This window comes from Amblyomma mixtum, chromosome 2 (genome assembly GCF_055824585.1).
Source record: "Amblyomma mixtum isolate Tamu chromosome 2, ASM5582458v1, whole genome shotgun sequence".
Lineage (NCBI taxonomy): Eukaryota > Metazoa > Arthropoda > Arachnida > Ixodida > Ixodidae > Amblyomma > Amblyomma mixtum.
The window spans coordinates 111543920-111558437 of NC_143013.1; the positions used below are offsets into that span (position 1 = coordinate 111543920).

Consider the following 14518-nt stretch of genomic DNA (forward strand, 5'->3'; position numbering starts at 1 on the left):
CAATGGATTTTACGTCCCAAAGCAACTGCACTGACATCGCGACATCCCAAAGCGAAGTGCACTAACATCGCGCAGTGCATGAGGCTTTGGAGTTTCGCATTCATCGAAATGCGACCGCCGCGGGGTTCTGAATAGTCATACCATTCAGCGAAGTCATGCACTTCCGTAGAATGCGTTTAAGAATGGACTGTCATGGTAACTGTCGCAATTTATCCTAAACATTAGTTTATTGCTGTGTGAATATATTTTATGCCCTTCGGAACCGCCATTCACATTTTGCAACATCTATTTCAGCACAACAACCTCCAAGAAAAAGCGGTTCGCAGAAACGAGCGATGCTTCTGTTAAAGGAAAACACTTCTGTCAGATCCCGTAAACCTTCGCGGTCGACGGCGAAACATTAGTCTAAACACTTTATATGGCATTCCTACTACGGTATGAATGATCGACGAGTGTTCTAGGGAAGCTACACATCATTTTAATACGAATAATAGTGCATCAGGACACCAGTTAACTCGTTCGCGAAGGGCGAGTCAACGTACTGTGCACCATGAAATTGCTGTCGAGTAAAGATTTACCGTGGCGTTGTGGCGTTCAGATGTTGCCTTTACTGTTTCATCATTTACTGAGCTGTGCCAACTCTAACCAGCCAGCGATCTACCAATTTAGAGAACAGAACTCGCGACATATACGCACGAAACTGCCGCTGAACTCAAAACGTTAGCATATGTAACTACTGAAAAGCATTACCAGCCGTCTCGCCTTTTTTACCGTGGGGATCGAACTGCTTAATTTGTAAACAGCCTGAAACAATAGACCATGTTTTTTTGCACTGCTGGGAAGGGGTTTATTTTTGGGACGTGTTACAAAGGACCATAAAGAAAGAGCTACCACTTGACGCGCACGGAATTCGCTATTTAAGCACTGATAATGAGGATGGGGTACCTTTTGATCTCATAATGCTCTTGGGCCTCCACTGTATATGGCGCTCCAGAATGGCAGGCTACCATTGTGACAAAGACGCACGACCGGCCCGAATTTATTTTCGGGAAAGCATGGACTGGTTTCTTGCAATCCAAAAAGCAGCTGCGGAGCCTCCCGAGTGGCTCTCAAGACTAGAGCCGTTGTGTATGTTGCGGGAATTTTAAGCTGACGAAGCCAGTCTCGTGCTGGCTGACCACGACAGTGTCGTATGTATATAGCGTTATGTGTATTTTTGTTGTGCAATGTCATGAGCCAAAGACAGGCAATAAAAAAAAAATCAAGTATAGGCGAGAGGTAGCCCACTCGGCTCGCAATGCAGAGTTTCCCGGTTCGAATCCTCCCTTCGGCGCAGCTTTCTTTTTTCCCAGCCATTCGTAATAAAGGAGTGTTTCTACTCCTGCAGAGGGAGTGCGCCTAGCAGGAGTGCGGCGACTCTGAAAAAAGGAGTGAAATATGGGACAAGCGTATACTCCATCGAAAGGAGTTCCCCGCACTCCTTTTGTTCTTAGAGTGAACTTCGTTTTCAAGTATTTCTGGTGTCTTCCTGACCGCTGGACTGCCGTCACTAAAACGTGACATCTGGTGGAGGTGCTGGGTAGCCTTCCATGTACCGGACACCCCCTACAAGCCGTGACGCCAGCCCTCTGAGTCATCAACAGCAGGGCCTGAGTCCAGTCCACCGCGCTAGCCGACGCCTGCAAGGGGACGCACCAGAGTTCGAGAATCTGCCGGACCCTACCCGGAAGCGGAAGCCAGCCGCAACGTCTACCATGAGCTTGCCCCAGACGACGACTCCAATCATTCTTCACCAGCCCCGGGTGCCACCAACCTTCGACGCTTCGCCTGGCGCCGACCCCGAAGAATGGCTGGAGCAGTTCGACCGTGTGGCTATCTTCAACAACTGGGACGATGCCACGAAACTTAGGTACGTCTTCTTCGCCTTGGAGGGACCAGCAAAAGTCTGGTTTGAGAATGAGGAAGCTAACCTCACGAACTGGGAAACCTTCAAGGAGCAGCTTCTAAAGACCTTCACGAACGTCGTGCGAAAGGAGAGAGCCCAGCAGCTGCTACAGTCTCGCATACAACACCCAAACGAGACCGTTGCTGTGTACACTGAGGAAATGAAGCGTCTCTTCCGGCGTGCCGACGCGAGCATGAAGGAAGAAGAGAAGGTGAAGTTGCTTATGCGAGGAGTTAAAGAGCAACTATTTGCCGGCCTCGTTCGCAACCCACCGAAAACCGTCGCGGAATTCGTAGAAGAGGCATCCACAATGGAGAAAACTCTTGACGCCCGAGCCCGCCAGTATGACCGCCAGCAGCGCTTTTTGTCAGCAAGCTGCATGGACACCGCTAACAACGATAACCTGCGGGAGGTTATACGTCAAGTTGTGCAAGAGGAGCTACGACGATTGCTGCCAACGGGAACGCAGCCGCAACTTTCATCGCTCACTGACGTCATCCGGGACGAGGTTCAACAAGCCTTGGGTGTGACGCCGACACCCAGGCAGCCTCTGCAGCCCCCAGCCATGATTTACGCCGCAGCTGTGCGCCGTCCTGCACCTCGACGACGGGACCCAAGCCCCTATCGCCCTCAGCCAGCTGCTTTGGACCGCCGCCCACTCGCCCCAACCCGCCCGTCCTACGAGCGACGCGCGCAGCCGAGGAAATGCGACGAGTGGAGAACTCCCGACCAACGCCGCCCACTATGCTTCCACTGTGGCGAAGCCGGTCACGTCCTCCGGCAATGCCCATACAGAAGACTGGGCATCCGAGGGTTCTCTTACGAAGCCCCACAACCCCGACCCGGCCAGCGACCAGCCGAAATCGAAGAGTTCTTGCGTCGGGAAGAATACTCAACGCCCAGCCGCCTATCACGTTCCCCGTCGCCATCGCCACCGCCCTTCGTATCTCCTAGCCGAGGTTACGCCGTGCGTGGACGCTCCCCCAGCCCCCGAAGGTTAAACTAAACAAAGCAGCCTCTGGAGGTGAGCTTGCTTCTAAGCGCAATGACAAAGATCCTCCATCGACGAGTACTCAAGACTATGCCTCAACTACGACGACAACACCGACGACGACAACACCGACGACGACAACACCGACGACGACGACACCGACGACGACGACACCGACGACGACGACGCGGCCAGACTTGAAGCATTTACCGCTGCTCAGTGAAGTAACGTCGCAGTACGCCCACCGCAGCCTCACTACTCGACGAAGCCGAGATCGGACACCGAAGACAACGTGCAATACAAGAACGCGAACAAGCGAGCTTGAAGTTACGGTCGACGGTCACGTGGTTACTGCCTTGGTGGACACGGGAGCTGACTACTCTGTCATGAGTGGCCCACTCGCTGTCCGACTCAGGAAGGTAACAACAACCTGGGATGGCCCGCTGATCCGCACCGCAGGTGGCAACCTGATTACGCCGTCAGGACGCTGCACCGCGAGAGTTACTGTAAATGGGAGAACCTATGCGACAACCTTCCTGATCCTACAGCGCTGCTCGAGAGACGTGATTTTGGGGATGGACTTCCTGAACGAACTTCGGGCGATCATCGACCTTCGATCTAAGTCGTTCAAGCTTTCCACGGAAAAAGCCATACCTGTTGCGACGGGCGCGACTCATCACGTTGCCTTAAACGTCCTCTATGAAGCATTGAGCGTGCCGCCCCGATCAAGTGTTCTCGTCGGCATAGGTACTGGAGACATCGAAAATGCCGAAGGCGTTATCGAGGGGAACACGCAGTTACTCCTGGATCGAGGAATGGGCGTCGCGAGGGGTGTCGCCGAAATCTGAAATGGCCAAGCCCAGGTGTTGCTAACCAACTTCACGGAAGAATACCGGCATCTAAACAGAGGTACGACGATCGCTTTCCTTGATGAGCTGGCAGACATCAGAGACATATTCGCCCTACCCGACCAACCCGCAGAACCATCTGACCAAGGCCATCAACCCACGTTCGACATCAACCCGGCATTACCCCGGAGCAGACAAGACCAAATACGCAGCCTTCTTCAAAAGTACAGCGACTGCTTCTCATCAGCATCGAATGTGCGACGAACCCGGCTTGCCAAGCACCGCATTGTCACAGACGAACACGCACGACCACTGCGACAGAGCCCCTACCGCGTATCGCCGCTAGAACGCCAAGCTATCCGCAAGCAAGTTGAGGAAATGCTTCGTGACAACGTCATACAGCCATCGAGGAGCCCCTGGGCAGCACCGGTCGTCCTAGTGAAAACGAAAGACGGCACCCTTCGCTTTTGCGTCGATTACCGCCGCCTGAACAACATTACGAAGAAGGATGTCTACCCCCTCCCCCGCATCGACGATACACTGGACCGGCTGTGCAACGCTAAGTACTTCTCATCGATGGACCTGAAGAGCCGCTACTGGCAAATTGAAGCCGACGAAAGAGATCGCGAGAAGACTGCGTTCATCACGCCAGACGGACTCTTCGAGTTCAAGGTGATGCCATTCGGCCTCTGCTCTGCCCCAGCGACGTTCCAGCAAGTAATGGATACGGTGCTCGCAGGCTTGAAGTGGCAGATTTGCCTAGTCTACTTAGATGACGTTGTTGTCTTCTCCTCAAGCTTTGAAGACCACCTCAGAAGGCTTCGGATAGTGCTGGAAACGATCAAGTCTTCAGGCCTGACACTGAAACCAGAGAAGTGCCACTTCGCCTACGAAGAGCTGCTGTTCCTTGGTCACGTCGTAAGCAAGGATTGAGTTCGCCCAGACCCCCAGAAGACGGCTGCTATCGCAGAGTTTCCACAGCCTAATGACAAGAAGGCTATACGCAGATTCCTTGGATTGTGCGCTTATTACCGACAATTCGTCAAGAACTTTTCGCGCATCGCTGAACCTTTGACTCAACTTACCAAGGCTGACGTGCCTTTTAAATGGGAAAGGCCACAAGAGGAAGCTTTCAACGAGCTGAAGCGCCGCTTACAGTCCCCTCCTGTGCTCGGGCACTTTGATGAAAGCGCCGAAACCGAAGTTCATACCGATGCAAGCGGGGTGGGTTTAGGAGCGGTCCTAGTTCAGAAAAATGGCAGACAGGAGAAAGTTATCGCGTACGCTAGCCGTTCACTGTCGAGAGCCGAGGCCAACTATTCGACCACCGAGAAAGAATGTCTCGCCATTATTTGGGCCACGTCCAAATTTCGCCCCTACCTATACGCACGACCATTCAAGGTTGTGAGCGATCACCATGCTCTGTGCTGGCTGGCAAATTTGAAAGATCCCTCCGGCCGCCTTGCTCGTTGGAGCCTGCGTCTTCAAGAATTCGACATAACAGTAGTCTACAAATCTGGCTGCAAGCATTCCGATGCAGACTGCTTGTCACGAGCTCCTGTCGACGCAGCACCCGAAGAGGAAGACGACGACGCTTTCTTAGGACCGGTAAGCGCAAGCAGTTTCGCGCAGCAGCAGCACTCGGATCCTGACTTGCAAAGCCTAGTTGATTATCTGAAAGGCAAGACCGCATCGCCTCCCCGAGGGTTCAAGCGGCAACTGTCGTCCTTCGTCCTTCACAATAATGTCCTCCTGAAAAAGAACTTCGCGCCGAACAGGACAGTGCATCTTCTTGTAGTGCCCAAAAATCTCAGGCAAGAAATTAGGCAGGCATGTCATGATGAGCCGACTGCAGGACATCTCGGGATTGCTCGCACGTTGCACCGCATCCAGAAGTACTATTGGCCACGGTTAGCTACCGACGTTTCCCATTACGTGAAAACGTGCCGTGAGTGTCAGCGACGCAAAACACCTCCGACTAGACCAGCCGGACTCCTGAGCCCCATACCACCGCCAACTAAGCCCTTTCAGCAAATAGGGATGAACCTCCTCGGCCCCTTTCATCGTGGCCACCGACTACATGACCCGCTACGCCGAAGCAAAAGCGTTGCCTAGTGGTACCGCAACAGAAGTCGCAAAATTTTTTGTCGAACAAATTCTCCTGCGACACGGCGCCCCGGAAGTGCTCATCACAGACAGAGGAACGGCGTTTGCAGCAGAGTGGACGCAAGCCATTTTAAACTACAGCCAGACAAGCCATCGGAGGACCACTGCCTATCATCCACAAACCAACGGACTCACAGAGCGTCTGAACAAGACCATCACAGACATGCTCTCCATGTACATCGACGCCGAACACAAGACGTGGGACTCCATTCTTCCCTACGTGATCTTCGCTTATAATACTGCCGTCCAGGAGACAACCAGGTTTACCCCATTCCAGCTGGTATACGGCAGGAAGCCCACGACAATACTCGACGCAATGCTCCCGCACGTTTCCGACGAAGACAACCTCGACGTCGCCGCCTACCTTCATCGCGCCGAAGAAGCCCGAAGACTTGCGCGGCTTCGCATTCAAGACCAGCAGCACACCGACGCTCGACGCTACATCTGCGCCGACGAGACACGCATTACAAGCCAGGTGATCGGGTTTGGATATGGACGCCAGTTCGCCGCCGCCGTGGATTGAGCGAAAAGTTGCTGCGACGCTACTTTGGGCCGTACAGGGTTCTCCGTAGCATCGGTGACCTCGACTATGAAGTCATCCCCGACGCCACGACAGCATCTCAGGGACGCCGCCCACGCCCAGAAGTCGTACATGTCGTACGCCTGAAGCCATATTATGAACGCTAAAGGACTCGAAGTTTCATTTTCCGTGTTTATTTTCATTTTGAAGCATCGAGACGATGCTTCTTTGGAAGAGGGGTAATGCCACGTATCATTGTAGCGTCCGTTCGTTCGCGCAAGGCCGCAGAAAAGGAGTGTTATCATTTTTGTTCGTGACGCGAGAAGCGACCTGACTTATCTCGATTGTTCACAGCCATGAACAGCTGCATCTACGCGTTTCTAGATTACTCTAGATGATCACGACCTGTTATCTCGAAGTTTCCTTGCCGGCTTTAAATTGAGCGATGCCGCGAGCAGCGGACATTCGTAGATCGACGATTGACGAGCAAGCTTGTTGCTTACGCCGCCACCGAGTGATTTAGTTCTTTTGCGAGCGCAAGTCAGCCCTAATAAAGAACTTCGTTTGCAAGTATTTCTGGTGTCTTCCTGACCGCTGGACTGCCGTCACTAAAACGTGACAATATTGCCGCTAGCTCGCTCGCGCACGCCACTTCCACTGTGTGTACCACAATCAAAGCGATTTCAGTACAAAACGCTTCGGTACAGCAGTGCAACGTGAGTTGTGGCAGTTACCCGAGTAACCAATCTTTGAATCTCTCATGCCATGATCGCGCTGCGGCCGAGCGCAGGCAGGAAATGCAAAAAAAAAGAACAATTCGTTGGAGCGCGTGTTTCACTTCGCGCCAAAGTGCGAGCGTTAGGAGCGTGCGCTATCTGTACCCGACCTAGGGGCCGCAAGCCTCGACCCTCAGGAGGGGAGGAAAGAAGCGCGGGTATGTGAGGCGGGGGGAGGACATGTTTTTACTTGTAATTCATTGAGGGATTTTAGCTACGTCCTATTTTCTGCAGCCGGACAGGAGGGGCACCCTTTGCTAGATGGCCGCTGTCTCAGCGCGTTTGCGAATGCGTAGCAGGCAGTCTGACACACGCACCGATAATGGAGACGACTCCGTTGCGCCCACAGTTCCTATTGGCTGCGCCACCAGCTAACGACTCTTTGTAGTCCTTGCGAAAGCACGTGGCTTCCGGTCCATGTTTTGTCATGAAGCTCGGATAGCCAGTGCCTCTCCGGAGCTTTTCTTCCTCCAGGATACTGTATATAAAGCCCTTTTCGTACGGTACGACGTCGACATTAATTGGCCGGCCTGCCCTTTGGTGGACGCCGCGCCCACTCCCATGGAACACGGCCGCTGTAACGTGACGTCTACAACACTGCAACATTGGCGACAGCGGTTGGATGCCTCGATCGCACAACTGATTGTACCGTGGGATGACCCAGATCCAAAAGTAGAGGGAAGCCATGTCAGGCTACAGCAAAAGCAAAATAACTGACACTTTCATGCTTTATTGTGCTGTTTTCTGCTTGCGCGAAGAGCAAAAGGCCAAGCAAAAGCTAAAGGCCTCTATACAATAGGTTAGCTTGCTCTGCGGCTTTTACCTTCCATAAAGGCCTTTGTTCTTGCTTCACTTTCTCCTTTATGTGTAAGCAGAAAATAATCCAATACAGCAGCGAAGTGCAGGTTAATTTGTATCTGAGCTTCACAATTCGCAGCAAAAAGAATCATGCCTTATTCGAACAAAACTCTGGTTGTATCTAGGAACCTTTAGCTTTCCCTTCGCATTTTCCTGTATGCGTAAGCAGCAATAAATCCAATAAAGCATCAAAATGAAACTTTGTTTTGCTCTTTAGTGCCACAATGCGCAGGCAAAACAAAAAAATCACCTATAAATTAGGGGAGTTAAGTATAAAAGAAGTCATGGTGAATCCAAAGCACAGAATAAGAAGAAAAATCTCTACGTACCTTAATCAAATTCATCCAGGGGTAAGTGACTGGCTTATTTGAGGGATGCAGACTGGTACGGTAATGGAAAGTGTTTTTTTTTTTATTTTAAAAAATTACCTATTACATTTCGGGCCCATTTATAAATGCATCTATATTGGTAAGCCGGAATTCCCGTTTACTGGATTCGTATGTAAATAAAAGTGGATATGATATTTTGGGATGAATGTTTTAGGTTAACTTCGCACTTTATTCAGCATGGCGATACCTTTGCAGAAGCCACCGACGTGGTATTCGATTCTGAAGTAAAAAGAGGCCTGGGTCTTAGCCGCAACATTGGCTGGCGAGAGGCAGTATAGCATATAGAAAATTACATCCGGACAAACACAGCACGGTTGTTGGAAATCTGCACTGCTGCCTTGGTTAGCGGAGCCCGTGCTCAGTAACAGAATAAAAAGCATCCCATAAACAATAAAACATTCTCCCTCAGTCCGGATTCATTGCACCTGCTGCAGCATCGAGTCGTTCAAGAATTATTTCAGCTCAAATATAACTGCGGGGTAATCGTCAGGAAATCTGCACTGCTGCCCTGGTTAGTGGAGCCCGTGCTCAGTAACAGAATAAAAAGCATCCCATAAACAATAAAATGTTCTACCTCAGTCCGGATTCATTGCACCTGCTACAGCATCGAGTCGTTCAAGAATTATTTGAGCTCAAATATAACTGCGGGGTAATCGTCGGCAAAGCATGGATTCAGCACAGATGCAGACTGAACAAGCCGAGCCGATGTTTTTTGTCACCCCTCTCATGGTAAGGAGACTTTCATCTTTTCTAATATCACGCTACCGCCCCTATTAAAATAGTATTGTTTTAAAATTCACGGCATGCTCATTATGTAAAAAAAAGATGAAAAGCGATTTGTACAAGGTCATAGAATTGGTTCTTTTCGCCCTTGAGTAGGGTAAGGAAGTGAAGGAAACAGGTTATCAGTCTTTCGAAGTTCCAATAGATGTCAGGTAGGACACTGAGTAGACTACTGATTGAAAACAATTTTGCGAGGACCTGAACGCGACAATTTATTTCTCCTGAAACGTCGTATGAAACTGATAAACTACTTCACTCCACTCATGCTCGATTTGATACGTGCAACTGGTTATCCACACAACCGTTACGCGTAGGCTAGGTAATATACAATGAAAGAGCCAATAGGTCCCTGTTTTTAGGGTGTGATGCGGTGGGGAGTGGCACTGAAATCCAGGGGCTTTATAGACAATTATGAAAAGAATTTTAGAGAACAAACTTTCTCTGTGTATTTGGGATTGTAGTTAAGCGCTTAATAATGACGAATCTGAGCGCAAGGAAAATTTGTCATCGCGATTGTATATCCAGTAACTTCTATCCATTCAATTTTCTAGCCAGCGCTATCGTGGCTTTTCGTTTTAGCACCTTCGTTTCTGAGCTTAGAGCTTATTTCGACCGTAGCTTTATTTCGAGCTTACACACACGTAAGGTTCAAACATTCGGACCAAACCTTAACCCGTTTGTAGGCCATGTGCTCAGTACTTTCCAATATGCAGCCTGATGTCACCTGCTTTCTGAAGCCAGCGCTTTCCATTGAGAATCTTGGGCGTCACTGTGAACCCCATGCTTCTGGAAGAAGTGGGCGCGAATATGAGAACCTATCCATATTACATTCATTCCTTGTCTTGCATTTTTGTGACAAATGTTGCGGGGAAAATTGGAAGGCATTTGCTGGATAAAAATTGCTTCCCATCTCTTGGCATGTGAACTGATCCGAGTTCTCCGACCTCATCTTTCACAGTGCTCGGACGAGCTGTAGAGAACGGACAAAATGTTCATTGTTGCTGATTGCTAATTTTAAAAATACAGATTTCTGAGCTTTTAGTTGCAGTAACAAAATAGTGCACTAGTGCTTTTGAATGCGAGTTCATTAGCTGCCGTAAGGTCGAGTTACTGAGTTTTTTCTTGATTTCTCCATATTTTGTAAGTGAAGGGTTTGCGCCGACACGCTCTGTGGTGCGAATATGACTACTTGTTCAATATGCCGACCTTATTCTCGAGTGCCTCGGCACAGATAAATGACCAGTGTGTGTATTTGGCATTCCTATACAATCAAAACGACGCGGCAGGTACGATATGGGCTGGCGTTTGCTTTGCACGCAGTAATAAACTGTTTTAAAACACGCCTGCTGGAGCGGCAGCGGCTTGCAGGCTAATCACGTATGAATGTCAAAAAACTAACAAGAGCAATTTATTTCCCATAACGCTCATTGTCCTGCACTTAATGGACTGATGTTTCATCTATCCCTGAATTTGTAATATTGAGTCCCATCGATTAAGACTTGTTTTCTGTTCAACTCCGCTCGAGCACAGGATGGAGTAAATGAGGCACAGTTAACAATGGGCAAAGTAACAAATTTTATGAGCCTATTACATCGTCACAGATAAAAAGGGTTATGTTTTCAAGTAATCGATACGGTTATTAGCAGTGTGAATCCAACATAGGGTCGAAAATTGCCTCCTCTATTATGATTGATAGGCATCTTGACAGGACGCAAGATTAGCTGTGAAGGAATTTATACATAGTAAATGCAAAAACGTGTAATTCGAAACGTTGCTTTTGGTAAAGTGGTAACTAAATGTTAATGCCATCTTCTGGGCTTGTAACTTTTATCCTGTCAGAGCATGGCTTCACTTACGTTCCTTTAAGAACTGCATTTGATAAAAATATTGTTAGCAGCTGCATGTTTGTTATCTGCAGACTGTGTAGGTGAACAGATGCTATCTCACTCATGAGCTAGTCAAGTTGTCCGAAAACATAATGATCAGTAAAATGTGGGGAGGACCACGTCTGTTATGCAGATACGAAAGACAATGAAACGCAAAATAAGCGAAAAGGTTAACTGGTAGTTTTAGCGCTAATTGAGCTTATCTTTTGGCGCGTGGTAATGACAGCTAGATTTCTGCACTATATTTAATCTCCTTCCGGAGGGAACAATGGCAGCATCAATTGCACCACCGCATCGGCGACTCAACCATCTGATCTCTCTATGGGAGCATCTGTGAATCGCTGGCGTCTGCTGCGGTAGTTTTGTCGGGGTAGGAGCGATTGTATATTACAGAAGTGAAGCCAAACGGGACACTGTTAGCTCAGCATGTAGTCCTCACCCGTCGCACCTAAGAAAGACGTATCCATGCTGCGAGAAAAAACTTATGTCAGAAAGTAGAATACTCCCGAGCACCGCTGATTTTTAAACACTGTTTTCAAGCTCATATCGCGGACTGCTTTGACGCATGCACGTATGAAAAAGAATGTCTTCCCGATAGTCTTGATATATCTTGACAGATTTAGAATTTAGTTTTGAAATAAGTCTGAACTTGGCTGACTGTTGAATGGTCGTGATCTATGAGCCGCTAAATAACTGCGTGGGAAATCCGAAGATAATGCCTTATGTACGAAACCATATTCCTGTCAGGAATTAAAAAAAGATATAAAAAATTATGGTTCAGCACCTCAGCTGCGTCAGCTGTTAGCTACAATCACCGTCTACATTCTTAGTCTAAGTGCGTACTTTCTTGTCTTGAATTTATTTGGTGCAGCTGATTTGTGCCATGCAGCAAAAAAAAAAGTTGAAGTAAAAACTTCAGGTGCCTATATGCTTCTAATCGAAAATGCTTGGCAAACCTCGAGTCACAATTTTGACCTTGTTTCTTGATAAGTTAACGTAGTAGAACGACGAAATCCACCTAAAGAAACAAAATGCGAATCCCTATTGTAATATCGAAAGTGCTGAAATACCTGGCTACATGCATTAACCCCATTTCATTGCTCAACTTTTTAAGTTTGAATTCTGTAAGGAATAGCGATTTACCTGGTTCGTTAACATAACTTTTCAAAGCCCTGACGCATTGCATTCTGCTATTTAGCTTTAAATATTAGTTCGCAAATGCGATCCCTGAAAATTAAGATCTTCAGAACTTTCTTTGCAGCAATCTGAGCACTCGTCTTGAAAAACAGGATGCTATATATATTAATTTCATATCCGACAAAAAATACTTTGTACTCGAATGCTTAATATCCGGTTCATCGCACAGTACACCCGGGTGTTAGCAGTAGCGATCGTTTTGACGGCATCTTGGCTTCTAGCAATGCACAAGCTCCAGTCCAAGGGTGCTGGAGGAGAAATAAAATGAGCAGTACACGAGCGAGAGTTAGGTGCTCATTATGAGCTCGCTTATATCTTCTCACGTTTTTGCAGGAAATGGTGCCTGCCTCCGCAGCAGCACTCTATGCTGCAGCTCTGACGTCACTGGTAGCAGCGATTTTGGCAACGCTGCTACGGTTACGGAACACAGGCTGCGTTACGAAGACACCGCCTGGACCCCGCTCCTATCCACTGCTGCGCAGTCTCAACTTCTCAACATCCCACATTGATCCAAGGAAAGCCATCGAATGGGCTAAAAAATATGGTTCCATTGTCGGGTAAGTGACGAGTTCTAGGTGGGGTTCCATATCCGAGGTGTGCCGCCATTACGATCACCACGAGACACGTTGCGTCCTCTACAGGACAGATATCGCTCCCAATGGCTTCATCTTAGCCTTGCTTGCGCGCAGTGCTGCCACCCTTTTCCAGGACATTTTCCGAACTTACCATCGCACTTGGGTTTCTGCCACTATTTCCCAAGTTTTCTTTCCGTATACTCGTTTAACCTTGCCCTATCACTTTCTTTCCGTGCTCCGCTGCACTCTACTAAAAATAATTCCAGGTCTTTTGGTCGCCCTTCAAACAATGCAATTGTATTTCTCGACGTCACAGGCGTGCAGCGATAGCTAGAGGGTTAATAGAATAAGAGTGGTGGATGGCCAGGAGACAATCTTTTTGAAAGATGTTGAAAGCATTAGCTAAAATTCCTTACTGGGCTATTGAAAGGACCTACAGTTTACCTTTAGAGGACATTTGGCAATTTTAGTTCCCATGCTACGCACCGATGGCCAATTCATCACAAAGATAAATGTAGGCAAACGTGGCTTGGTGTAGCTTTCGCCAACCATTACTCTTTTTTAATCGGTATGGCTGATAGCCCTGCATGTGGCATCTGCGGGTATGACGAGACTATATCCTACATTCTTTGCGACTGCCTTGCCTACAGCGCCGAAAAGCAGTCTCTGAGCCATGCGCTGGAGCGTGCATATCCACGCCCACTGACGGAAATGAAGATTCTAGGCCACTGGCCGCGGCGATCGTCGGCTGTGAAGGCCTCCAAAGCCCTATTCTGCTTCTTGCGAACTTCTGACCTACATGATAGGCTGTGACTTTAACGACGCTGACTTTTTCATAGCGACTTCAATTTTCTGCTACTCTCCCTTTCATTTATTTTTATCCCCTTACCCCTTTCCCCCGGTGTAGGGTAGCAAACCGATTATTCTTCCGGTTAACCACTCTGCCTTTTTTCGTATTCCTCCTCTTCCTCCTCCTCCTGCACGCACTTTAACACAATGCCTGCATGACTGCTACTTTAGTGAATCAATAAATCTTCCACATTCGATATAAAGATATATGCGCCGAAAGACATGAAGGTTTTTTATTGTGACTTGGCGCTTCTTGTACACTTCTCATTAACCTAGGTGACCTGCAGAGATTGCTCTATTCAACAGTAATTCTAATGCGAGCAGAAATTTTGAATGCATCCGCTCATGGTGCATCAGGCAGAATTGCATGAGGATGATTTGTACGGCCTGATATTCGTCCGGAACTCTGTAGCCTGAATTTTGGATTCGACTTCTTGATTTAATATAAAATTATGAAAGGAATTTTAGGCCGGAAATTTCTTTTCTTATGTACTGGTAACCACTCCGCGGTGGAAGTTTTAACGATTGGTAAAGATTGGACGGCAACAAAACGACGTGGTCCCGAAGTGTGAAGGAACTACGCGGACCCCATTGTCTGTCCAATGCCAGCTCTCAATGTCAAATCTTTAGGGGTCATACGCACCTGATATTCACCGCAACTACATATCCGGCTGACCTCATATTTTTTCCTGTTACTGAGGAGCGTTTTACAGAGTCATAACCGCATTTTAACCC

The 14518-nt window shown here is 48.4% G+C and overlaps 1 protein-coding gene across 1 annotated transcript in view; it reads left to right on the plus strand.

The window, feature by feature from the left end:
• Positions 1–9159: 9159 nt before the first annotated feature.
• The window catches only part of LOC149360580 (cytochrome P450 2J3-like), a 36695-nt gene continuing 31336 nt past the window's right edge, over positions 9160–14518 (plus strand). The window contains exons 1-2 of the mRNA XM_089567875.1: positions 9160–9222; positions 12693–12916. Of these exons, the coding sequence (XP_089424001.1) occupies positions 9160–9222; positions 12693–12916 (287 nt within the window). The remainder of the gene's footprint in view (positions 9223–12692; positions 12917–14518) is intronic.